At 43.0% G+C, this 26,321-nt stretch overlaps 1 protein-coding gene across 1 annotated transcript in view; it reads right to left on the bottom strand.

Moving 5' to 3' along the window:
• Myo3b (myosin IIIB) overlaps positions 1 to 26,321 on the bottom strand; it is a 336,688-nt gene that overhangs the window by 234,862 nt on the left and 75,505 nt on the right. The window contains exon 7 of the mRNA XM_036185605.1: positions 6,800 to 6,865. Within this exon, the coding sequence (XP_036041498.1) occupies positions 6,800 to 6,865 (66 nt within the window). The remainder of the gene's footprint in view (positions 1 to 6,799; positions 6,866 to 26,321) is intronic.

The following is a 26,321-nucleotide window of genomic DNA, read 5'->3' as shown; positions in this document are numbered from 1 at the left end:
AGAGTCAGTTTTCATTTATAAGTCTACAGATCAATTCCCATGAAGAGGGCAAAGGAGAGTTTATCAGGTTTTAATTTAGAGTATTCCAACCTTTTCTGTGAGTTTTAAACTAATCTACTAATTCCCTGTAGCTCAAGTGATGCTAATTAATTCAAGAAGCCACAATTGCTAATCATTGGCTCAATAAATCCAAAATGGAGAGTGTATCACTGGAGATACTGCTGCTCATTTTAATTAAAGTTACCAACGTGTGAAGTGATGTAAATAAAGGTTATGGTGGACTCACTCTCCTTCTGGAGGAACTAACCGTTTGTATGGTTCCTGGGATTCTAACAAGACGTAGAAGCCTGAGAATTCTGCGGACTGTAATAAGTCACTAGGTTAGGGTATGTATTATTGTGCATAGTTCGCTGATGTTGTAAAGCCGGGTAGAATTAAGCAGTTTGAAATGCAGAGTGGAGAAAGACAGAGCTCAGAGCTGCTGGCTTGAGAGAAATTCAGTTCAAGCAAAGGAAACAGCCAGTCAACGGGAGACCTGCAGAGGAAGCAGGAGCTGTAAATCTGGGTCACAGTCTTAAAAGGTTAAATATGTTTAAACACCCTTTGCCCAGGTCAGTAATAACATTCTAATACTATTCGGGGCAGCTGCTTCTACCTATCTGAGTGTCATCTAAAAAAGTACCCCAATATTCTGTGACTGGCTGGGAGGGCTCAGGCATGTGCTCAGTCAAGGAGGGAGACATTCTTGCATGTTGGCTATTGACTGAAGGACCAGAAACACCCCCAAACGGGAACTGTTTACAAATTGAGGAGGATCCTTCTGAGTTTCCCTATTAAAAACCCAAGACGAAGGTTATAATGAGAAGCTAAGGAGACACTTCGCTGAGTCCCCCAGTCTGTTACCAATAGGTCCGACTCCCTTTTGCTCAGCTGTACTTTTGCATACTTCGGAAAACCAAGGGACACCCAGGTTCCCAGGGTCTTTAGAACGTCATTTCTGAAAGTCACATGATTTCTGAAAGTCACATAACGTTTGCATTAAAGACATTTGTCAGATGAGTGTCCACCTTGCATCTTGGAGTGAGTGAGAAAGAAACAATACTTTTTCTTCCCTATGCTGCCAGAGCAGTCACCCCCAAACAGCATTTTATGGGGGTGATCACACAGCCTCATCACTGGGCTGAGCAGTCAGGATGCTCTTGGTGGATTTGCCCCGAACAAAAGCAAATGCATCTTTATTGTCTCACTAATCAGCTCAGAGCCACTGATGTCCTGAAACCAACTCCTAATAAAAACCTCACAAGTTTGAGAGACAAAATGAAAGCGCATAGCTCACTAAGACCTTTCGGTCGGAAAGGTGTTCTTTACTTCTTAGACCAAAGGCCTTAAGTTAGGTTGAACTTAAGAGGGGAAGGAGGCATCCCTGGGGACCAAGGTGGAGTCAGCAAATGAAAATTATTGTTATCTTATCAAAAGGCTATTTCTGCAGGGAGCCTCTTAACTCGGGAGAAGTCTGGCAGGTAGTTGAACCTGATAGACTTGTTATGCAAATAGCTTTAGCCAAAGGGGAAAGGGCTGATAATGAAATCACTGCAAAGCCAGGCACATATTATAGCAATGACAAAAAGAAAAAAAAAATCAGGCAGGGTCCCAGCCTATGGATAAAGAGCAGTGCAGAATTTACATGAGCACCGTGTTTAATTTATCATAACTAAGCTGTCAGGAAGCATGCTTTGACAAATGTGTAACTAACTCATATGAATGAGTCAATTATCACCAACAACCAAGGTTCAGAACCAACCAGGGTGATGGGGGCTTCCTTTTTTCTCTTTTTAACTCCAAGACAGGTTTGCTAATAGGATTTTAGGCTTTTAAGCCTTTAAAAAAAATTTGTGTGTGTGTGTGTGTGTGTGTGTGTGTGTGTGTGTGTGTGTGTTTCTCTCTGCTGTCTCCAAATAAGGAGACTGGAAACAAACCTGAAAAGCACAAACCCATATCTCAGCATCCCTGCCCTCTCTACTACGCTGCTATAGGCAGCAGCCAGATACCGCGCAATCAGTAGTGTGTCATCCGGGCCCTCTAGTGAGCAGTACTAGCTACTCCTATGGTTTGTATATAAAGTGTGTCCCACAGACTCCTGTGTTTTGAATGCTCTGTCTGCAGCCAATGGCACTTTGTGAGGAGGTTGTGAAGCCTTTTGAAGGTGGGGCCTGGCTGGAGGAACTGGGTCATAGGTGTGTGGACCTCAAGGATTTTAGCCAGTCTCACCTCTAGCTGAACATTCTCATGGTGAGAGAGAGAGAAAGAGAGAGAGAGAGAGAGAGAGAGAGAGAGAGAGAGAGAAGAAAGTTAAGTCAGGCAGTGGTGGCACACACCTTTAATCCTAGCACTTGGGAGGCAGAGGCAGGCAGACCTGAGTTCAAGGCCAGCCTGATCTACAGAGTGAGGTCCATGGCAGCCAGGGCTACACAGAGAAACGCTATCTCGGAAAAACAACAGCAACAACAAAACAAAACAAAAACAAATAGGTATTTACAGTCAGGTGAAAGAGATGGCTCAGAGGATAAGAATGCATAAAGCTCTTGCAAAAGACCAGAGTTTAGCCACCAAAAACCGCATCAGCAGCTCACAACTGCCTGTAACTCCAGCTCCAGGGGATCTAATGCCCTCTGCTGGTCTCCAAGGGCGTCTGCACTCATGTGCACAAAGCACACACACACATTAAAACAAAAAACAAACAACAACAACAACAACAACAAAAAAAAAAACCTTTTAAAGAAGATAGTTCTAGTCTTGTTTATTTTTAGAGAATAAGCAGTTTATTTTCATACAGTACTCTGTGGCTTGTTCTATAAAGGAAACTGAATCAATAATCTGAATGATTCCCCTTTAAAACAATTTCACTAAAACTCTCAGATATTTTCTTTCCCAACTAGTACCTGCAAAGATGAAAAGCTTATAGTTGGAAGATGTTAATTCCTCATTCATTTTTCTCAGTATGAGACAATAAGTATAAAAGCAAACCAAAGCTCTCTAAATAGACATTTCAAATGCAAAGTGTGTTGTTGTTTACAGTTAACTGCAGATTTGAACAAGTCTAATAAAATCGCATTTGGTCGTAGTATATTTGGTAGCTGAGTAAGGGCAAGCTGGAGCACTCATTCTTATCTACAAATTCAAAGGGTGGAACTAGGGATGTAGCAGAGTTTTTAAATGTACTTGCCCAGTATGTCCTCTACTTACATAAACCAGGCATGGTAGTTCATGGCTGTAATCTCAGTACTCAGTAGGTAGAAGCAGAAGGATAAGAAATTCAAGACCAACAGTAGCTATATATCAAATCTGAGGACAGCCTGAGACAGGTAAATCCTATGAGGGGGGCATTATTTGGAAATAGCACACTGGTTTCTATCTGTTTTATTTCTGTTGCTAAGCAATATAGAGGAGAAGGGGTTTATTTTAGCTAACAATTCCAGGAGACAGACCATCATTGTGGGAAGTTCATCCCAGCAGGAGCTTAAATCATGCAGTCACATCCTATTCACAACCAATAGCAGAGAGAAAATGGATACACGCATGATCACTTGCTTGCTTATTTGTGCTCACTATGATTTCTCTGCTTTTATACAGTTCAAGACCCCCTGCCAGCTGGGCGGTGGTGGTGCATGCCTTTAATCCCAGCACTTGGGAGGCAGAGCCAGGCGGATCTCTGAGTTCAAGGCCAGCCTGGACTACAGAGTGAGTTCCAGGACAGGCGCAAAGCTACACAGAGAAACCCTGTCTCAAAAAAAACAAAAAAACAACAACAACAAAAAAAAACCCTGCCTAGGGAATGGTACTGCACACAGTAGGCTAGGTCTTTCCACATCAATTAACTTAGTTAAGACAATCCCCCACAGGCATGACCACATGCCAATCAAATGTAGACGACCCATCATTGAGACTACCTTCCCAGATGACTCTAGGTTGTGTAAAGTTGACAGTCAAAGATAACCATCACACTATCCTAAGATGTGAAATGTTATGATTAGTGTCCAATGTTCATATTTATAACTAAAAAGGAGTGTAGAAGAGAATCCATGGCTAAAGAATCTTAATGCTATGGAGAAAATAGGATTGGAGGTGTGTGATCCAGAAAAACCTTGGGACCACATGTAATATTTTTGCTAATGAGGAAATAAGACAATACATTAAAGAAAGAGAAGATTGCTGGGCCTGGTGGCACAGTCCTAGAATGCCAGCTCCATGGGAAATGGAGACAGGAGAATTACAAATTCAAGATCTGCCTAGGATTCAGAGTGAGTTCCAGCCAGCCTGGGCAACCTGATGACTGATAGATAGCTCAGGGGTGGAGAACTTTCCTAGTCTACCTGAAGTCTTAGGTTTAATCCTCAATAACTAAAGATGGAGAGAAGTGGAGAGAGAAGAGTGTGTGTGTGTGTGTGTGTGTGTGTGTGTGTGTGTGTGTGTGTGTGGGTGGGGGATGATGAAGCATTTCCATATCTCAAATCAACGATAAAGCACGTAATCACCCGATTTCCATTTGCCTTCCTGCCTCATTAGAACCTGTCAGAATTTTCCTGTGTTCTCATTAAGATGTACTTTTTCCTTTGCTCTTAATACATGTATTCTTAAAGATACTGTTTTCTATGTTTGCTCCCCTACTGCACCTACCCCCACCTTTCCAGTGTTCCAGAGCTCTCAAGGTCTAAAGTAGCTTGGGATGAGTACTCCTGAAAATATCAAAGTTGGAAAATGTAATCAGATTGGAATTGGCCTCCCATGGGATTTGTCAGAAGGGAACATAAGAAGAAGGAGATATTCTATAGCAAGGGTGACCCTAAAAGTTTTCACTTACCATCAAGTATGTACCTTATCCTTAAATCCTCAGGAACAGTACTGGTTTAAGACTACAACCATACTCTTGAGATAAACACACTTAAGTAGAACTTGTGAGTCAAATCACATCTTTGCGGCATGGTAGAGTGGGAAGTGTATCTGTGAATATGTAATGGAGTTTTCTAGGCCAGCTTCAGAGAAGGTTGGTCAAGGTTATGGGCACAGCAATGGGATGAAAGGGAAATTCTTTGGATCCAGAGAGATTTCTCTCTGTGTGTGGGGTGCTCTAAAATGTGATCGCAAGTCACTAGAGTGTCCTTGGCTCTTCAGTTTCCTCCACCTCTTCCTGTGGTTCCCAGATTCCAGGAAGTGGTCTTCTTGGCTCCCATGTGAGCGCTGCCCGCCTAGAAAGTGCCTGTAGCCAGTCATTCTAACTTAAGGCAGCCCCCATGCATTCTGCAGTTAGGGCAAAAATGACGAATCTGGGCTGAGGAGCAAGGCTATGCCCTCTAGCCTTGGCCCTGTACCTCACCCTCCAATGCTACTCTCTGAGTTTTCCCTTGGCCCTAAACCTCACAGTCACCTTCCAAGGGACGTGGCGCAGGTCCAGGAGGGATTAGATAAACAAACAATTTTCGGGACCCTGAGCTCTGTTGCATTTGAAATGGAAATGAAATACAAACTCAAGCTCTCATACAAACTCCTTTGGGGTCAAACATGTTTAGAATTCTAAATTTGATCAAATTTCTGACAGCTAAACCAGCACATTGGCTGCACATTATGTAACAAGGCAGAAAGATCTGGGACAGGACACTATCATCAAATAGGAATATATCTGCATTGAAACACATGAATATTCACATTAAGAAAGATAATGACTATAAATAGCCCCACATCAGTTCAGGGCACACATTGCCCCCACATCAGTTCACATAAGGTCAAGTTTAGCTGCTGGATGACTCAACTACAAATAACTTCTATTTTCAGGGCTCTTTGGGTTTAATGACTGTGGATGAAGATTGTCGAGCTAGACAGATATTAAGGAGGATGATCCTGTTTGGTTTGTTACCATGACTCTGTGGAAGATGAGACAACACATAGGCATAAATGAGAAAAAAAAAATGTGTATTTTGTTTTCCTTCCCTATTTATCAGCACTTTGGGTCATTTACTTTCTCCTCCCACAGTCTCTGAAGCTCTAGTTTGGAAAGCCAAGTGTTGGGGCATCTATTGCCAGTTCTAATACCTGGTAGTGGCTTCTAATAATTGGTTCTTACTCTATTACTAACTGAGTCTTCACTTGGGGATTTGGGGCCTCCTCAAGCTGAACGAGCATCTTAGATGCATTTGGTACCAGTGTGGCCCTCTCCTAGGACTAGGCCCCAAACCTAAGATCTCAGCTCTGAGTCACCCTTTGGTCTCTATGTTGGTTCTATCGTCTTAGTAAGTCTGGCCTGGTGGGGCCATCAGGGGCCTCACACCATCCTGCAGGGTTTTCCTCTTGCTCTCCAGACCTTGTGTGTTGGTTAGGACACCTCATCTTGATGCCTTAGGCCAAAGATCCTACTTTGCTTCCCCCATCATCTTGGAAACTGAAACTTGAGTCCTGTGTTGAAAATCCTAGAACAAAGCCCAAAGACCTAGCTGCCATACCTGCAAAGACAGCAGTTTTCTGTGTCTCTCTGCCCACATCGTAGGCATCAGTTGCAGATGTGCATCAGTTATACATGTGCATCATCTACCTGTTTTGCAGGTCGTGTGATAATGAGGACTGATAACAGCTGAATCAGCTGGAAACCCTTAGTCTTCAGATTCTGTGGGAGCTCCTGAGGCCATTCACTAGGACAACCCCTGGGTTGTAACACACTAGTGGGCCCAGCTAGGACCAAGCACATTCCATAGCTTGGGTTTCAGAAATCGTAGATCAAGACTTTGCTGCATACATACATAGAAATACTCACTGTGAAATGAAGTGGTTAAATTCCTCACACCATGCTTCTGGGTGCAGCAAAGTGGGTGGAGGATTTCTGAAAAACAAAAGCAAGGCTTTGCATTAAAATAAACTGAGGTTTGGTAAAGGGCAAAATATCAATTAATGTTCGTTGATGCCCTTCTAAGCAGCTGAGGGGGGAAAATTGCTCTTTCCCAGGTGGGAATCATTCACTTGTGGAGACTCACAGAGCCAGCCTCTTCTCCTGTGGTCACTCATTTTCCCAGACTGAAGGGGACTTTGTCCTGACCTCAGCACTAGTGAGAGGCACAAAGAGCAGGGGCATTCTTCAAGAAGAGACACTCTAATGAGCAGCCAGACAAACACACAAGCCATTGTATCTGAGAGCAGAGGATTATGGGTGCTGTAAGAAGGCTATAAGCATAATGCTAGGGGGCTGTAGAGAAGTCGACTTTTAATTATGCAGGGTTTTCAGATCATTATGATGCCATTTGAATTAATTATATGATGCATCTAAAGCATGCTCATGATTGCATCAGTCACATTTTAACTGTTTGCTACATGCCAACCTCTGCAATAGGCAGAGGAGAAATTGAAAGCCTCCAAACAGTGCCCCAGCTTCTAGGAGCTTCCCAGAGGGAGGCAGACATATTCCATGCCTGATCACAGGAGGCCCATGAGAACAGGGCATAACAGGAAAGTTCCTAGGTAAGTGGCTCTCTCGACCACCCCCACCCCACCCCGGTGAGAAAGCAGCAAAGGAGAAAAGGTAGAGACTTGAATTTATCTACTAGTTCTGAAAAGAGATTCATCTATACAACAGAAGTGGGGCTCAGGGGTGACTCAGGGTGCTTGTTGTGCAAGCAAGGGAGTCTGCATTTGAATCCCCGGAACCCATGGAAAAGCCAGGCTTGCATACACAGGGAGGGGGTGGAGTCAGGCACATCTTGGGAGCTCACTGAGCAGTGAGCTTAGCTGAAATGGAGAAGTTCAGGTTCAGTGAAAGACCTTGTCTCAAAAAACAAAATGGAAGACAACAGAGGAAAACACCAGACATCTCTCTTTGATGTCTACATGAGTGTGCATGGGCACACGCACCCTTCCTTGGACACACAGTCATGGTCACATGCACAAAGCCGAAGTGATCTGACTGTACTCCTTGCCATTAGTGGAAACAGGGGCTGGTGGGTAAATTGAGTTCAGTAAATAAAAGAACATTTCCACACACCCAAGTCATGACTGTACATTTTGTTTGAGTACTTAACTGCTTTCTAAAGCAGAATACTGCTCGGCTTCGAGGGACAGAGGAATGGAAAGTCATAAGAACAGCTAGAGATTTTTTAAAAATGTTCCAGATAATGTGATTACAATACACCTCTCAGTATCTATTCCCCTCCCATTTCATATGGCACAGGTTTTACTCTGATATTGCTACCATAACAAAGGCTACAATTTCCTGGGCATCTTAACCCTGGATGTGGCTGCATGACTGAATTCTGACCGATGATGTACAAGTCAAATTGCTCTATGGTGTTTCCAAAGAGTCTACTCAGAGAGAAGAGACACGCTACCCTCTTTCTTCTCTACTTCTTTATCCTATGTGCTGGGGCCTGCTGGTGTAGGAATTTGGGGGCTAGCTGTCCATGATGCAGAAAACCAGCTCTCCTTAGAATAAAATGTATAGGCACTTCAATATGATGTAAGAAGAAGATGAATCTGACGGAAAGTGACAGAGTTTGCCTGCCTCAATGCCTGAGGTCTGAACCCAAAATTGAACTCCTACAAAGATAGTCCCATGGTCACAGACAACACTAAAGCTATGTGAGGTTGACCTCTGACCTCTATATGCACACTCGTGTATGCATTCATGCACACACACAGAGACACCTTCACACATAAACACACACACACAAAGCAAGAGGTAGAGAGTCGGTGTGAAAGAAACACAGCTCATTCCTGCTGCCTTTGAAGATGGATTGGGGGGGCTGGGAAGCTAGGAACGCAGGCAGGCCCTTGTGACATGGGGCTGAGCACCAACTGTTACTCAGAAAAACCAGAGGGACACATGGAAAGGAATTATGCTTGTAACCTGAGTGATGAGAAAGCAAATTCTCCCCCAAGCCTTGGAAAAGAACGCAGCCCTGCTGAATGCTTGGTTTTAGCGCAGTGGAGTCACATCGGATTTCCAGGCTACAGAACTGTGAGATAATAAATTTGGATTGTTTTAAGCCACGAAGTTCAGGGTAATTTGCTATGACAATAACAGAGACCTAATACATCAATCAAGCACCACGTCCTCTCTACTCTACTTCGGCGTCCCTCTTTCCTATTCCAAACCAGCCATACATCATCTCAGCCCATACTTCCCCAGAAACCTGTGTTTTCCTCCAGCCCTCCATTTCATCCTCTGCAGTCCAACTGGTATCCAGTGGCTAAAACTGCCTCATAACACACACATTTCACCTTGTCTGACCTTGCTCAAATTTCCTTGCAGATCCTCACTGCCAGCTTGACCAAATCTCAACACCTTTATTAGAATATACAGGTTATCTTTCCTCCCAATCCTATTTCAAACCATGTCCTCCACTCAGAACCTGTACCTCCCAACAGGTTCTCTCCTTTACTGCCTCAGGACCATTGGACATGGTGGATTGACCCAGTTGGTCACCTGGTGGGCTCTCGTCATTCTTCATGCCTAGCTATCATGCTTAATATAATATTCTATAGTTAAAACATTTATTTATTTTTATGTTTATGGATGTGTTGCCTGCCTGTATGTCTATGTACCTACCACATGTATGCTCCTGCCTCAGAGGCTAGAAGTGGGTACCAGATCCCTCAGGACTAGAGTTACAACCATTTGTGAACCACAATGTGGGTACTGGGAATAGGAAGAGCAGCCCATATTCTTAACCACTAAGCTGTCTCTTCAGACCCATTATTCTGTAAATTTTTTGATGAATAAGTGACTACATGATTAAATACATATGTGTTGTAAGTAAGTAATAGTTCCAGGAATAAATACAACTTGGCCCCCAAAGTAGCACAATACATAGAAAAGCTCTCTTGGATGAAAGCAGATTCCAAATAAATCATTCGCAGTAATCAGGGTGATAGTGAATCAAAGAATGCCGACTTGTGTTGAACTTGACAATATAATCCCCAGTCTTCACTTCTGAAGTCCACATATCCCCCCCCCCACATACTTGAACATGTCTGTGTTTGCTACTTGTCTTGTTTCTGCAACAAACTACCTGACAAAAGTGACTTCAGGAGGGGAGGGTTTATTGGGGCTCACAGCTTGAGGGACAGTCCATTGTGATGGGGGAATCACAGGAGTGTAGATGTAACCGTCTTGTTAAATAAGAAACACAGAGCCAATTGCAGAGTTAAAAGCCAAGAGGTCAGAGCAATAGCAGAGAGCTGAAAACCTTACCCTTCACTGCTGCTCTGTCTTTCCTCTCCGCAAGAGACCTACTTCCTGTGTTTTTCTCTTTTTTATAGACTTTCTGTTCTGCCTTCTCATTGGTTGTAAACCCAACCACATGACCTCCTCGTCACTGCCTGTCTGTACAGACCTCCAGGTCTTCTATGGTTGGTATTGAGATTAAAGGCGTGTGTCGCCATGCTGGCTGTATCCTTGAACACACAGAGATCCACCTAGCTCTGCCTACCAAGTGCTGGGATTAAAGGCTTGCACCACCACCGCCCAGCTTCTGCTATAGCTTGCTCTGACCCCAAGGCAACTTTATTAATATACAAATAAAATCACATTTCAGTACAAATAAAATATCACCACACAGGAGTGAGAAGCAGCTGGTCTCATTGTGTCCCCAGTCAGGAAGCCTGCTTTCTCCTTTCTATCCAGGACACCAGCCTAAGGAATGATGCTGCCCACATTGATGGTGGTGGTGGCAGAGGGGTGGCCGTGTCTTCCATGTTCAGTTAACTTGATCAAGATAATCCCTCAAAGACATGCCTAGAGATTTGCCTCCAACATGACTTTATACCCAGTCAGTTGACAATCAGTATACACTATCACAGTATCCAACAATTATAAACCAACAATGACATAAGTTCCATTGTAGACATAGCTGATGTCAGTACATTATATACACTGGTGGCCTGGAGACAGAAGATGAAGGCCAATATGAGTCATACTGAATTCTTGGTCCCCAAAGCTCCAGCTGAATGCCTCACTTTACAGGTCACCTCACCAGCTTCCAAATTCTATAATATCAGAACTGAGAAAAATATAGCTTCCAAAAATTTTTCAGCTGGGATGGTGGTGTGTTACTATAATCCCAGCACTTAGGATGTTGAGTTTGAGACCAACCTTGGCTACACAGTGAGACCCTGTGCTTCACTTCTGTTCACTTCTATGCTTCACTTTTTAATTGGGTTGTATTTTATTAGTTATTTGTTATTGAAAAAATATTTATGCATTATACATTGATCATGTTTTCCCCACCCAGTTCCTCCTAGGACTTTCCAAACTCCCAACCCACCCAACATATATTAGCTCTCCCTCTCTCCAAAAAACAAAAACAAAAACAAACAAACACCACATGGAAATAAAATAAAAACCTACAAAACATAACCTTTTTTCTCCCTTAAAAGTATCCAGGAAAAGTGGAAGAGTCCAGTTTTAAGTTAAGACATTTCTTTCTTCAACGTCTGCATACTCTACAGCTTTCTATTCATGAAGAGTCTATTACTCTGTGAGACAAATTAGGTGAACACATATGCAAAAAAAAAAATGCCAAAAAATCAATTAGCAAGCAACCCTCGTGAAGGAACAAAGTGAAATTATCAAACACAGGGAACACATTCAGCAAGGTTGTGAAGAGGTCTCTCCACGAGGCCAAACTGGGTCTCTGGGGGCTATGAATTTTGAGACAGGTACTGAGCAGAGGGGCCATACAGCAGTTGCAAAGGAGGAGGGTGTTAGGGAAGGAAAGGGGGCATAGGGAGAAGATAAAAAGTATGGTCCCTAGCTGTAGTTAACATCAGTTTAAAATAACCTCAGAATGTGTTCAGAAGGGACTCTTCTTATTTACTCATAAAAGCAATAAAGCAAGACATTCAAGTGCAATCAAACTGTTGAGAAAGTATTAACTACAGCGGTGGAGATGCCATTCTGATTGCAATTAGTAGAGCCCATTAATGGAGCTAAGTAGTTAGGCATGCGCCTGTATCTGGCCCTCAGTATCCTACTCCAATCCTAGGCAACATGGCTTATTGCCCGGCATTGCATCTTATACACCAAAACTTAATTATTTTAAAATGTTTCTATTTATTTGTATTACATGATTCCATTTCACTATGTTTTAAAAAATCCCCCAATACAGGAATAATAGAGTGAAAAACAAGATTCCCCCATTCCAATGCTTAATCCATCCTCCACCTGATAGCTGTGTTGTGAGTGCTCCTGCTTTGGACTTTTTATATGCATTTATTACACTTGTTCTTAATATATATGTACTTATGTTTGTGATATAAGTACAATATACATTTTATGGTATATTAACCTTCATTTTTGTAGTTTGGGGCAGTAGAAATGAGACTATATGCTATATGTAAGTGTCCTGGCTCTTATTTTTTTTCCATCCTGGAATACAAATTGAACACCATCTCATGTCAACGCCATACCTAAATAATGGTCTACAATGTGGACATATTATAGTTAATTTAGCCATTCACCTGTTGTGTACATGTAGACTGATTCTAGTTTTCTGGCTGGGAGAGAGACAGTTGAAGTAGTTCACAGTGCTATGTCACCTGTGATTTCCAACTTTTAAAGGCTTCTTTGGGGCTGGCAGATGGCTTAGGTGGTAAAGACGCTTGCTGTACCAGCTTGATGACCTGAGTTTGGTCCTTGGAACCCACACAAAGGTAGAAGGAGAGAACCAACGCCATAAAGTTGTCCTCTGATCTCCACACACGTGCTGTCATGCAAGCGTGAACACACACACTCACTCACACACATACACACGCAAATATATTCATTTTTAAAATAATGGTGGCCAACATTTCTCACTGGGAAACCCTTCCATCCTACAAAGAAACTTAAATGCCAGGAGAGCTGGCCCTAACTGCCTGGTCTCCTGAGCTGTCCCTGACTGCCTGGTCTCCTGAGCTGGCCACAATTGCCTGGTCTCCTGGAGATGACTCAGGGAATGGAGAAACCACAAACCCTTGGAACTTCTGAGAATGTGCTGGGAATGGTAACCTCGACTTGCTCAAGTCCACCAGCGTCAGGGTTTGAACCCTACTACTGGGCTCTTGCCACTTGCAAGAACCCACCCAACGATCTCAACACCCCAACCCACATGGCAGAGGCCAAGATCTGTTGAAAACTTCCATGTGCTGTAATTATGCCAAAGGAGAATAAGGTCCAAATTTTGAAGAAATAGTTGAAGGCACTTTTTCAAAATCAAGACTCGATGATACAAAAACTTTATCTCACAGTAAACTACAGCCTCATCAAGAGTGAGCGATTGCTCCAGGGTAGAAACATGCCTGGGCTAACACTGCAGCCACTAGATTCTTAATCATCTCTCCTCTTACGTAGAGAAAAGCAGGGGGGAAGATGTTTGCAAGAACACTAGTGGGAAAGCACTTGGAAGGAAGCAGAGATGAGCGGCACCAGAGTCATGTCACCTGTAGGCCACCGCTGCCACCGGAAGAACAAGGTTTACGGTTAACAGCTGTGACAGTTTCTTCCGTAATGATAGTTGAAACTGAGGAAGGAGATAAAGAGAAAAACAAGAGTGCATGCTTAAGTTTCAAGCTTGTTTGTTCTTTTGTTTTTCTCTCTTTTGCCGGGGGGAGGACGGGAGTTGAGACCAGGTCTTGCTCTGTTGCCTGTGCTGGCCTGGAAGCCATAGTCACCTTCTAGATGTTGGGACTTCAGGCATGTGTCTCTGTGCTGCATTGAGTCTAATAATTGTCATTATCTTCACAGGTTCTCAAGTAGCCCAGGCTGACTTCAAGCTTCTAGGTAGCCAAGGATGTCCTTGGGATTTTGATCTTCCTGTTTCCACCTCCTGAATGCTGGGATTGAAACTGGCATGAGGCACCACACCCAGTTTCTAGTTCTTAACAATATATTTCACCCTATTCCTTAAGCAATGCCATCTGCAATGTTAGGCTAGAATTATTAATATGTAAAGTGACTCCATCAATGCAAAAGGCTCACAATGAGTCCTTCACAACCACTTACAGTCAGGAAGGGACACAGACTTCATTTCCTCTAGCGTTGAGCTCTGTGTGAGTCAGCTTCAAGTCATCTCAGAATCTCCAGCTTATAGCAGCCAATGTTACCCCAGGTCTAGGCTAAAGACAGGGTGTGAGGATGAGGATGTGGGGTGAGAGGGCTATCGAACTTCATTAATCCTTGGCCACGACCCCAACATTTCAATTCACAAAAGCCATGTGACATTTCTCGTTCTCTCTAAAACAGATGAACCCCATTTCTCATTCTCCTTACCACCACTGTACTCTGCCTACACAACACACGAGTGCACAGGACACATGAGCCGCAGTTCGGCCATGCGTGCACTATGCAGGGAAAGCTGATGTAAAAATAAATGCTGCATCCATAGATATGACAGAGGGACAGGTTGATGTGTGGCTTGCTGTCTGAGCCAATGTGGTCATTTGCGGGCATCTGTTCCTTAATTTCCTCCTTCAACAAGAACTCAGCAACACCATCATATCCAACTGTTACTGTCCATGTGACAGAGAACTAGACCTTGCCCCAGGGCTCGATAATGACCTCTCTCCTACATGGTCCTTCACACAGACTGAGAACCAAAAACCTGCTCTTTTCCACATGTGGTTTTTGTTTAATTTAAATATTAAAATTAAGAGTGTATGTGTGTTTGTGTTTGTGTATGATGTGTGTGTGTGTGTGTTTATGTGTTTTGTGTGTGTTTATGTATGTGTGTGATGTGTCTTTGTGCATGTTTATGTGTGGGTGTGTGATGTGTGTATATGTGTGTGATGCATGTGTTTATGTGTATGATGTGTGTTTGTGTGTATGGTTTTTTTTATTTATTTAACTTTATTTTATGCACATTACTATGAAGGTGTCAGATCCCCTGGAACTGGAGTTAGACAGTTGTGAACTGCCATGTGGGTGCTGGGAATTGAACCAGGGTCCTCTGGAAGAGCAACCAGTGCTCTTAACCCCTGAGCCATCTCTCCAGCCCACGTGTATGTTTGTGTACATGTGTATATGTGATGTGTGTTGATGTGTGTGTGTGTGTGTGTGTGTGTGTGTGTGTGCCATGACACTTGTGTCGAAGTTGGAAGACAGCCTGCAGGAGTCAGTGTTTCTCTTCCACTGTGTAGGGTCCAGGAATCAAAACTGGGTCACGAGGCTTGGCCATGAGGCAAGAGCACCATTGAGCCATCAAGCCAGCCCTCCATACATATCTTAAGAATCCACAATTCTTTAAGAATGGATGACTTTGGACAAGGCTTAGTCTCAATAAAGTACCTGTCACTCAAGAATGAAGATTTGAATTCAGATTTCCAAACCTATGTGAAAGCCAGGTACAGTAGCCCATGTCTATAACCTCAGTAGCCCATGTCTATACCCTCAGTAGCACATGTCTATAAACTCAGTAGCACATGTCTATAAACTCAGTAGCATATGTCTATAAACTCAGTAGCACATGTCTATAACCTCAGTAGCACATGTCTATAACCTCAGTAGCACATGTCTATAACCTCAGTAATCCATGTCTATACCCTCAGTGCTCCGGGGCTGGAGACTGACAGACCACTAGAACTCACTGACCAGCCAGTCTATCTTAACTGCAATTAACATGAGAGAAGTGCCTCAAAAAATAGAGTGGAAAGCAATTGAGGAAGACACTGACCACCAACCTGCGACCTCCATGCACATGATCACACATATGCACACACCCACGTGGATGTGCTCACACACGCATGTGAGACACACACACACACACACACATGTGAGACACACACATACACACACACACACACACACACATTCATGACTTTGAAGAAGTGTGGTTCAAATCATGCTCTCTGGGTATTTCCTCATGATGAAATCCTTGACTGTTTATATGGGTTCCTTGTATATTGTTCTGTCACATCTAAACGTTCTGGGGATAAGCATCACTAAGCATCACTCCCTGGTTAGATTGGCATCTTGTGAAAAATTAACTTTATATGAAGTAAAACTAAGCCCTGTGATACAGCAGAGGATGAAGGCAGGTAAGCCAGGGCTTCAGCACGCTGTGATTCCCTGGAGCGCTGGTGCCTACCTCTGGTGGTAAGACATTTAAGTTGCTTCTTATGAAAATCATTGAGGCAGGGACAGCCCTTGACTGGGCTGAGAAACAACTGTGGAACAAGATGAAGCAGCCATCTAGTCATGTCTCACTCCTTACTGTTGTTGTTGATGGAATTGATTGTGGCAAGAATCCTAATTGGTCTTTATAATAAAAACCTGGAGCCAGATAAGGGGGTAAATGCTGAAAGATCAGGAAAGGAGCCAGCTACTAGAGAGAATTCTTACTTCTACCGAATCCTCAGCCTGAAAGGACCACGCTCTTCTCTCCATCCCGCCTCATCACTTCCTCTCTCCACCCAGCCATATCACTTCCTGTTTCCTCCTCCCAAAAGCTGGGATTAAAGGTGTGTGCCACCACTGCCTGGCCTCTAGTGGCTAGCTCTGCACTCTGATCTCCAGGCAAGCTTTATTTGTTAGAGCAAAACCAAAATCTCACCATAATTGATCTGGGAGGATGCAGCTTTACTTAGAGGGGTTTTTTCAGATCTCAAGGCAAAGTTCGACAGCCATGGAGCTGGGCTGAACCACTACAGACACCCCTTTAATGCAGAGCGCTGGACACTAAGCTTGCTACCCTGAGACTACACATGCAGCAGGGTTCTCTGCCTGTCCACTACTCCCCAAACTTACCATGAGCAGAAAGCACTCTGAGAGCCCTTGAATCTATCAGCTTGGGTCTACTGAAAAGGCAGAAGCCACACCAGCAGTTTGAACAGAGAGACAGTGGTGGAGTAGGTTCAAATACACAAGACCAACAAGAACTCTAAAGAATTCAAAACGAATAGGTGCCCGGAGCAGCTGCTGCCTGTAGCAATTGTTCAGAGCACCCATCCACACCTGAGCTGGGAAGGATGTGACCGTGGCCCTTGGTAACGGAAAGTTCTCTTTTGAGCACACACGTGTAGGGTGACAAGCAGGAGAGACTGCCTGCCTGACGGGAGTGTCTTGAGACCCCCCCAGGCCTTATTGGAGGTGAGTGCCTCGGGGTGTTCAAATGTCACAGGGAGCCAAAGGGAACAGCATCCAGGGGAAAATGAACACCCAATGGCCTTTTCTCATGCAGTGGCCTTCCAATGCCCTCTACTGACAAAGCTTTGCATCTGCCCCACAGCCGAGCAATGCTCAGAGTTCACGGAGTGGAGCCTGAGCTGAAGGGCAGGAACAACTTGATTGCTGGTTCAGGAATAAGTGGAGGGGAGATCAGACAGATGTGTGAGTGCTATGGTACTGGCATCAGATTTAAGGAATTTCAACTTCTGGCAATATTAACTAACATTCCTTGAGAGCTTACTATGCATAAAGCACTGTGCTGAGAATCTAGTCTTCACACAAACTCCACAGGGCAAAGAAATAAGTCCTCAGTTTTACAGATAAGGAAATGGAGGCTTTAAAAAGTCCAGAAGCTGGTGACAGTGTGGCCAGTTTCAAACACAGGCAACTCAACTAAACTGAACACTTACAGCCCAGGGCTAGTCAAGTCCCTCTAACAAGACACCACGTGTCATATTGATCGGTATTGTGGACAGGACACAGGAAGTCGGGTGACCTGTCATCCCAGTTACTTAAGCATAGTAGTGTTCAGATCAACAAGACATCAGCCTGTAAACCCAAAGAATACTTTGGGATGCAGGATGATCAGAAATGGGGAGTATGAGATGAACATGTGTTCATCTGTTGGTGTTTATTTTTTCTGTCATTCTGATCCCTCCGAAGTCACAGCTGGTGAAACCAAATGGTCATTTTACCATAAGCAGACCAACGTCAAGGATCACCAAGCACAATTTGTTCTCTAAGGCAAAGCCACACATCTAATTACAACTCACTGTTAATAAATTCGTAATAGACCAAAAGAAACTGACTGCTCTGGCTTTTCCTCTCCAGCAAAGCAAAACCATTCAAATGGCAGATTGCATGTCTAGTCTGTCTTTCTTGTTTCCATAAAGTTAGCAATACATTGTAGACGGGAAAAACCAGGGCAAACCTCAGATGAACAGATTGTACCATCAAATCTGGCCACATTGCTTCTAATGGGGAAAATTAGCAGCTGAATGCTAACACCTGTCACCATGAGTGGACCCTGGCACACACACCAGGGAGGAAGGCTGTGCAGTTCCTTGCAGTCAGGTCACCAGAGACAACACACATGCCAAAGCCCACCAAAGTGCAGACAGACTCCACTTAAAATCAGCTGGCTGTGGCAAATACCAGAGGAGATCAAACAGCATTCTTTACGGAGAGAAGGCATTAACAGTGGGCTCTGAAGACGACTTTCTAAGGAATGTGGCACTCCAGCACTTTGTAGACTCAGAGAGAGATGCCAATCTAGCAGAACCCACTAAGCACTTCCTTTTCAGAGGCAAAAGACACCAGAGACTCACCCAGGGGCTTGCGTTGTCACCTCACTGAGCCAGATTATGGCCTATTGTTCTCACAGGCCTGGAGGTCAATTGCAATCATCCCAGCTAAATAGATTATGCCACAAGTCCTTGTACTTTGTAAAGGAGGTCCAAGTGAGGAAAGCCACATTTATTTTTCTGACGCTATAAATATGTCTTCCCTTTACAAGGGCTTCAGCCATTTTTCTACCTGGTTGCCTAGCAACCCTTTCACAGGACAGACATATTGGAGAGGGATGCTGGAGACATACAGATGAATTTGTATTATTTCACAGATTCCTTTTTAAAAAATCAATCTGTTGTGTTCTCCTGTGGCAGGGGTAAGGTAGCATGGAGGGTCAGTGCTAACCCATCATAGTCCGGTTACTCCCTACCAGGAACACAGGAGGTCAGAGAGCAAATTCCACAGCCGTATTCAGCAAACAGAGGAAGGCATCCTGTTTATTAATAAAAAATGCAAAATGGTGCCTCGGCTCTTCAGAAAGACATCAAGTACATATAGTGCCTACTCAGAGCCCTCTGCTGACAAGGTCTCGGCAGCCCTGAGGGTAGCCTGCACGTTCACTGAAGCCTAGTTGAGGGACGCGTGGGCTGTGCTTCATTCTTGTCCACCCAGTGGCCTTCCTTTTGCTGGATTATAGTGCTCTGCAAGAAGTACTCAGTTCACTCTGGTGTCCGTGTTCATGTGTGATGCTTAGAGCTAAGTGTTCTCACATGATTCTTTCACTCCCCATCCACATTTGTGATTTGTCCTCTTTTTTCACTTGGAAATTTGAACTTACTTTTTGGTTGGTAATTCATCTATCTTTAATATCTATCTATAAAAACTCATGATCTATGCCTTGGCTCTTCTGTTTTTATGATATTCGCCTTCATTAATTTTCATTTCTATCTTAAGCCCTCCCCTTTTGAAAACTCTAATTGCTCAGGTTAATTAACTGTCTTTCTTTAACGTTAATAAAAGTTTTGAGGCTATGAATTTGCCTCTGATCTCTGCTTTAACTATCTTTTGTTATGTAGCATCTTAATAATTACCTTTTACTATCTATTTGATTTCCATTGAGACTTTCTTTTCAGCTTGGGCTGTTAAAGACAGTGAAAATATTTTGTACCCAAGTGGTGAGACCTTGTTTTTCTGTTATTTGTCTTTAGTTTTATTGCATTGTAGTCAGAGAGTATTGCCTATATTAGCAATATGTTTGGAATTTGAATGTAGTTGTACACCTTCTGTGGTTTTGTAGTGTGTGTTTGTATGTGTTGTTTGTGGTGTGGGGAGGTGCATATGATGTGTGTATATGTGGGGGAGGGGTGGAGTGTGTGTGTGTACCCAGCACAATTTTGCTTTATAATGTGCAGTATTTAAAAAAAAATTAATAGAAAAAATATTTAAGGGATCTTTTATTCTAGCCCACATGTCTTCCATTTTCTGTGCCCTTGGCCCTCACTGTGGATTTCAATGGCCATTTGTCATCATTTCCCTTTGGCCTGAAGGATAATCTTCAACATTTCTTGCAAGGCAGGTCAAGTAACAAAATTTTTCAGGCCTTGCTTATTTGAGACTGAGATTATCTTTCTCTTACTCATTGGTTAAAAGATAGTTTTGCTAGGTATAAAATTCTTGGTGGTCAAATATTTTCAACACTTTGATCATATCATCATACTGCCTTCTGACTCTGATGTTTCATATGAAAAATCATCCATTAATTATATTGGTGCTCCCCTGTACATGACCAGGTGTTTTCCCTGTCAAGATATCCTCTAGTTCTGTATTAATATGGTGGTTTGAATAAGAATATCCTCTCATAGGCTCATAGATTTGAATGCTTGGTCACCAGGGAGTGGCACTATTAGGAGGTGTGGCCCTGTTGGAGGAAGCATGTCATTGGAGGTGGGCTTTGAGATTTCAAAATGCTCAGGCCAGGTCTAATGTCTCTCTCTTCCTGCTGCCTGCCTATCTGGATGTAGAAGCCACCTCTCCAGCACCATGTCTGCCTGCCTGCCACCATGCTTTTCACCATGATGATAACGGACTAAACCTCTGAAATTGTAAGCCAATTAGTGTTTTTCAATTTAGTGTTTTTCTTTATAAGAGTTGCCATGGTCATGGTGTCTTTTCACACCAATAGAACATTGACTAAGACACTTTTACTTTTATTGAGCTTTTGTTTGTAGAGATTACTGTTTTCACTAATTTTGGGTTGTTTTAACCCATTATTTTTCATATAATACATACCAATAATATATATATATATATATTTATATATATTTCTATGTCTCCCCTCCTTCTGAATTACCATTTACATGTACATTGAAGGTGTTACAGTGTTTCATGTTTTGTGACTCAGTTCTTTTTTTTTTCTTTTATCTTTCTTATTCTTGTTCCTGTGTTCTTCAGATCCATTTCCATAGAACTGAGTGCCAAGCTCTCTCTGGGTTTTCTATCTAATTTCAGTTACTAAACTTTTCACAGTCACTGATAGCAGGATAGTGTGTGCACAGCACAGTGAAAACACATACAGCTCTGGAGATGAGTTTTATAGATTGAGCTTGTACACTACCATTCACTGGTGTGAGAACCCACATGCCTTACCTGACTTCTCTGCCTCACATTTCTCATCTAGAAAATGAGAAGATTAATAATGTTTGAGATCAGCATGGTTTGAGAATTAGTTGAGATAATAAACTAACTATTCAATATAAAGTTTGCTATAAAGTAAGGCTTTAGTAACACTTGGCTATATTATAACTATTGGTAGAGGACTCTTGTAAGCAAGTATACTCTAGAATGAGTTTTATATTCCAACCAGGAATGAGAGATGAACCCCATACATAATTGACCCTTTGAGCATCTCTCTCAAGTTCTCATATACTTGCTTCATCAGTATATTTGGGAATGTCTATTGTTTCTCTAAAGGATGCTGTTACAGCAGTGGGATCATTAGATAAGAACCTTGACATGTGATATTTTTATCCTCCTGCTGTAATTTTAATCAAAACTACCACCACAATGACTCATATGTTAGAGACTTAGTCCCCAGCCTGTGTGGGAAGGTGGTGGAAACTTTATGAGGTGGGAGTCTAAGGAGGTCTTCCAATTACTAGTGATGTACCCTTAACCGTGACAGTGAGACCTGAGACCCCAGCTTCTCTCTCTTTCTCTCTCTCTCTCTCTCTCTCTCTCTCTCTCTCTCTGTCTCTCTCTCTCTCTTACCTTCTGACCAAGAAATAAGGAATTTGATCTACCATGTGTTCCCACTACATGTGACACCATTGGTTCAAAGCTGCGGGGCCAAGCAGACACGAACTGAAGACTAAAACTCCAAGCCAAAGAGAACCTTTTCTTCTTATAATGTGGTTGGTGTTAAGTATTTTGGTAAAGTGACAGGAAGTTGACTAATACAGCTCTTCTCCAGAAGACATGGAGCCCGAGTCTCACACCTAAAGGCACAAGTTATCATTAAGTCCCAACCCACAGCACAATTCAACTGCCACACTCTGTCTATTGAACGATATGCATTTCCTCTGCATTTAAGCAGTGCTGCTCTGCCTTGAAGCCCACGAGTCTGGACCTCTTATCCATGGCCCTAACCTATTTGAACTCAGGCTTGTACAAACACCTTGCAATGCAGAATTTTGTCTGAAAGCACTCATTCCATGGGTCAGGACCAATAACCCCTCCAGCACCTCTGATTTAGTTTTTCCCAGTCCTGGCTCTCTTCCTATGAGCTAGTACCTGTAACATCCCTATTGCTATGAGCCATCTCTTTATGTGTTAACCAATGTCAAAGTGTCTAGGACTAGAATATATGGTCAAATCAGTATGTACCAGTAGAGGGTTCCAGCAAGCAGTGTTCTGATAACTGCTAGTTAACTGTTAAGATTAAAACAAACCCTGGTGAACCCAGCAGAGATGAGTTTTCAGTCTCGTTTAATCAATCTACAGAAAGTCTAAGCAAAGATGAAGAGAAACTGTCCAGTCTCCAAAATGAATGCAACTCAAAAGTTTCCCAGTGACAATGAACTACACTTTTTCCTTTACAAAGCATGATTACAAATGTATTTGATTCTATCTTCAAAATGACCAGGTGATCCATTAACAGGCAAGGTGATAATGATGACTTCCATGTCAGAGATGAGGGAGCAAGGCTAAAGGACATAAACATCACACCCACTGCCACTTGCCTATCAAGTAAGGAGCTTTGCTTGCAAACTAGTTTTCTTTATTTTTACTTCACTGAGCTTTTTGGTAAATTCCATGATTAGTCATCCCACGAGAAATTCAATGGCCAAACAATTTAAGAAGTGGTAAAGTCTTTTGTCATGGTCAAGAGCAGAGAAATCTGGTTCCTTATGTGTCTTACAGTGTTCCCCACACTTGTCTGATCACCTTTTATCCAATAACTGTTAGTGTACCATAGAATTTTGAGTAGCATTGCCACATACCACTCCATTTCCCAAGAAGCACAGAGAATGCCAATTGAATAAAGATGTTGCTTCTTGGAGGAACCATTTTCTCTTAGGAGTCTCTAGCCTGTCACTAAATATTGCGTCCTGTCTATAAAGAGGGAGGGTCTTTGGTGAGGATGGCCAGTAGACTATTGGGACAAGGTTAAGGGACAAATAAAAATGCATGGACATACTCACCATAAAATGTGGACCCTTCCTGACACAGTTCTGACTCAGTGTTTTCAAAGCCCAGTTTACAGCACATCTACGTCAAAACCATCCAGGAGGTGTAGAGAACATAAACATTCCCAGACTAGGGCTAAATCTAAGGACAGGGACAGAGAATCTGCATTTTAACAAGCTCACTAAGTGATTCTGACACAACTCACATTTGACAGGCACAACTTAAGGTAGCCAACAGATGTGAGTTACTTTTCCAATGAGATCAAAGTCATAATCTGAAATGGAAATGGCCCAAGATGCATCCAACAAGGGACTATTTGGTTCCTTGGTAAATAACCACTTCTCAATGAGACCAGCCTTCCTGGGGAAGGCTATTCCATGGTCTATCAGATCTCTTCATTAGGAAATTTCCCTGTTCTTCCATCTAAGTAGCTTTTCTTAATTTGATCCTATTACTCCCATGCTTTATGCAAAGTTGAATACAGCAGTTAGACTCAATAAGCAAAAATGCTCTCTATATAAGTGCCACTCAAGGCTCATGTTTCTATTTAATTTCCCTCAAATGGCCCCATCTCTCTACAAAGCAAAGTCAAGCCAGGTCTCCAAGGCCAGCTATTTCAAGTCTCAAATTTTGATTTAGCCAAGGAGTTCCACCTTCAGAGTCAATAAAGAATCCACTAGTTCTCTCAAACAGATGGCATTCTCACAGCTCTTCAACTATATTACAAACTTCAGGACTCGGAGGGCTGTTCAAGATGGAGGCACTTAAGGCAATTAGAACGTGACCATAACTACTGATCCATTATAAATGCTTGATTTTCTGGCTTTGGGGGAAAGACCATGAACAAGATCCCATCAGTGTTATGGCAATCAAACAAGGCAAGACAATGGGAGAGGTGTGGGGGTGAACATTAGAGAGTTTCTGATGACCATTAGGAGTATTAGAAATCGCAAGAAGCTGCTAACTTGGGTGGCCAACATCCTTCATAGGTCATTAAAAACACAAATACAGTCTTTTTAAGATTTCCTTCCCAGGAATGGGTGGGTAGACAAGATGACCACCTCCGATTTTTAAAAAGGAATGTTTTATGAACATTCAGAAGATGTAGTTAGGGAAGACTATTTTTTGAGAACAAACTCTTTGAAAGAATAAATGATACATTCAGAGATCACTTGAAGAATTCCAATTGATTTTCCAAGTTTCCAAGGCAGAGTTCAACAGACTGTCATGCTTAAAATAATAAAAATATTTGGCACTTAGGTCACATATATTATGTGTATACATATGATTATATGCTTGAGTATTTGCATATGCATATCTGGCTGAAATAACATTGAAGGAATAATGAATGTGGAATGGTGTGCTGGTTAGGTTTTTTGGGGGGGGAGGTGGGAGGTTGGTTTTTAAGACAGGGTTTCTCTGTGTAATCCTGGCTATCCTCACTCTGTAGACCAGAATGGCCTTGAACTCACAGAGATCCACCTATCTGGGATTAAAGGTGAGAACCACCACTGCCTGGCTAGTTTTAACTGTCAATTTGACACAACCTGGAATCTCAAGGGAAGGATTTTAGAGGATTTGTTTAGATCATATAGGTTTATGAGCATGTCTGGGAGAGATTATCTTGATTGTCAATTGATGTAGGAGAACAGGGCCATTGTGGGAGGCAACATTCTCTGGTTTGGGGCCCTGGATCATATGGGTCATATATAAGTAGAACAGGCTAGCTGGATCTTGAGCAAGCGGGCAGCCTGGGTGCCTTCACTTTTCTCTGCTCTTGACCGTGGGTGTGATGTGACTAGCTGCTTGAGTTCCTGCCTTGACTTCCATGAAATGACAGCCTGTGACCTGGAACTGTAAGCCGAAGAAACCCCTCTCCCCCTGCGTTGCTCTTTGTCAGGGTACTTTATCATCCCAGGAAGAGAAACGAAGCAAGGACGCTTGCCAACTCATTTCACCTATGAATACACTGACAATCAATAGCAGCCCTGTCCATCAGAACCCAAGTCAGCTTTGGAATCAGTCTGAATGAGCCCAGGCACCTGTCATTTAGAGGTCACACTTGCATTGATCTACTTAGCTCCTGAGAGATAAAGAATGTAAACTTCCGCCTTTGTGTCTGGAGCAGGGTTCAGTCACAGAGAAGCCATGGCTGGGAGAGCCTGGGCGTGTCAGCCCCCAAAGTCAGTTCCCAGATCCACTGCGTGTTTCTGACCCCTCTAAGCCTTGGCTCCGCCAAATAGTAATGGTGCATTCACTATAGAAATCAAATGAGCGTTAAAACACGACTCAGGTGAAACATTAAACACAAGGTCAACCACGAAGGAAGTGTTTCATAAGGGGTGGTGAGAACAACTGTTCCCATTGTTAAAAACTAAATCAAGAGACTTTCTCTCCATTACATCTCCAGATTTTTCCTGACATTGTGTAAAAAAAAAAAAAATGTGAGGAACCAGTCTGCAAAAGAAGCGGGTTCCCAGGAATTACAGGTTTAATATTGCTTTTTATTCCAGAGGCCTCAGTCTTCAGAAGCAAAAGAAAAGGCGAATTGCATGCTATTTTTGGAGAACAAAACAGTAACAGAGTAAGACAGCAAGAACTGTCAGATGCAAGTGAGCCGAAGTAAAAGTTGTCAGTCCTCAAAGTAGGAAGGAGTGCGGCTCTTAATGACCTAACACTGATGAGGTCCTGCAGAGAATGGCTGGTGCTATACAAGTGAGTCTACGTGGATGGGACTCCACGAAGCACACAATGGGGACAAAGTTGAGTGATGCTGAGTCACACAGTGTCAACAGCATTAACGTGTCTTTTATTGGCATCTGATTCCAGGGTGTCAGCCCCAGCATCAGCAACGGATGCCTTTCTTGTAAACTCATTCTAGGATGCCTGTGGTGGAGCTCTGTCCTCGGGCTTAATGTGGCCATTACCATCTTAGCCAGAGCAGTTTAATGACCCACAGGAGACAGTCATAGATGGGACCTGTTGGTAGTCCCTCAGAAGGAAGATGGGGGATCGTCTGACTCTCACCAGAGATTCCAGCCACGTCCCCACCCCCACAGCCCAGCCTCCCCTCTGCTGTATGTATTTCCATCCCATTGGCATTAGGAGGCACCAGGGATTATGGGAAGAAAAATATTAGCTTAAGGGGGTATTCTACCTATGAAGTTTTGGG

This window comes from Onychomys torridus, chromosome 4 (assembly GCF_903995425.1).
Source record: "Onychomys torridus chromosome 4, mOncTor1.1, whole genome shotgun sequence".
NCBI classification, from domain to species: domain Eukaryota; kingdom Metazoa; phylum Chordata; class Mammalia; order Rodentia; family Cricetidae; genus Onychomys; species Onychomys torridus.
This window is presented reverse-complemented; position numbering and strand designations above follow the sequence as displayed.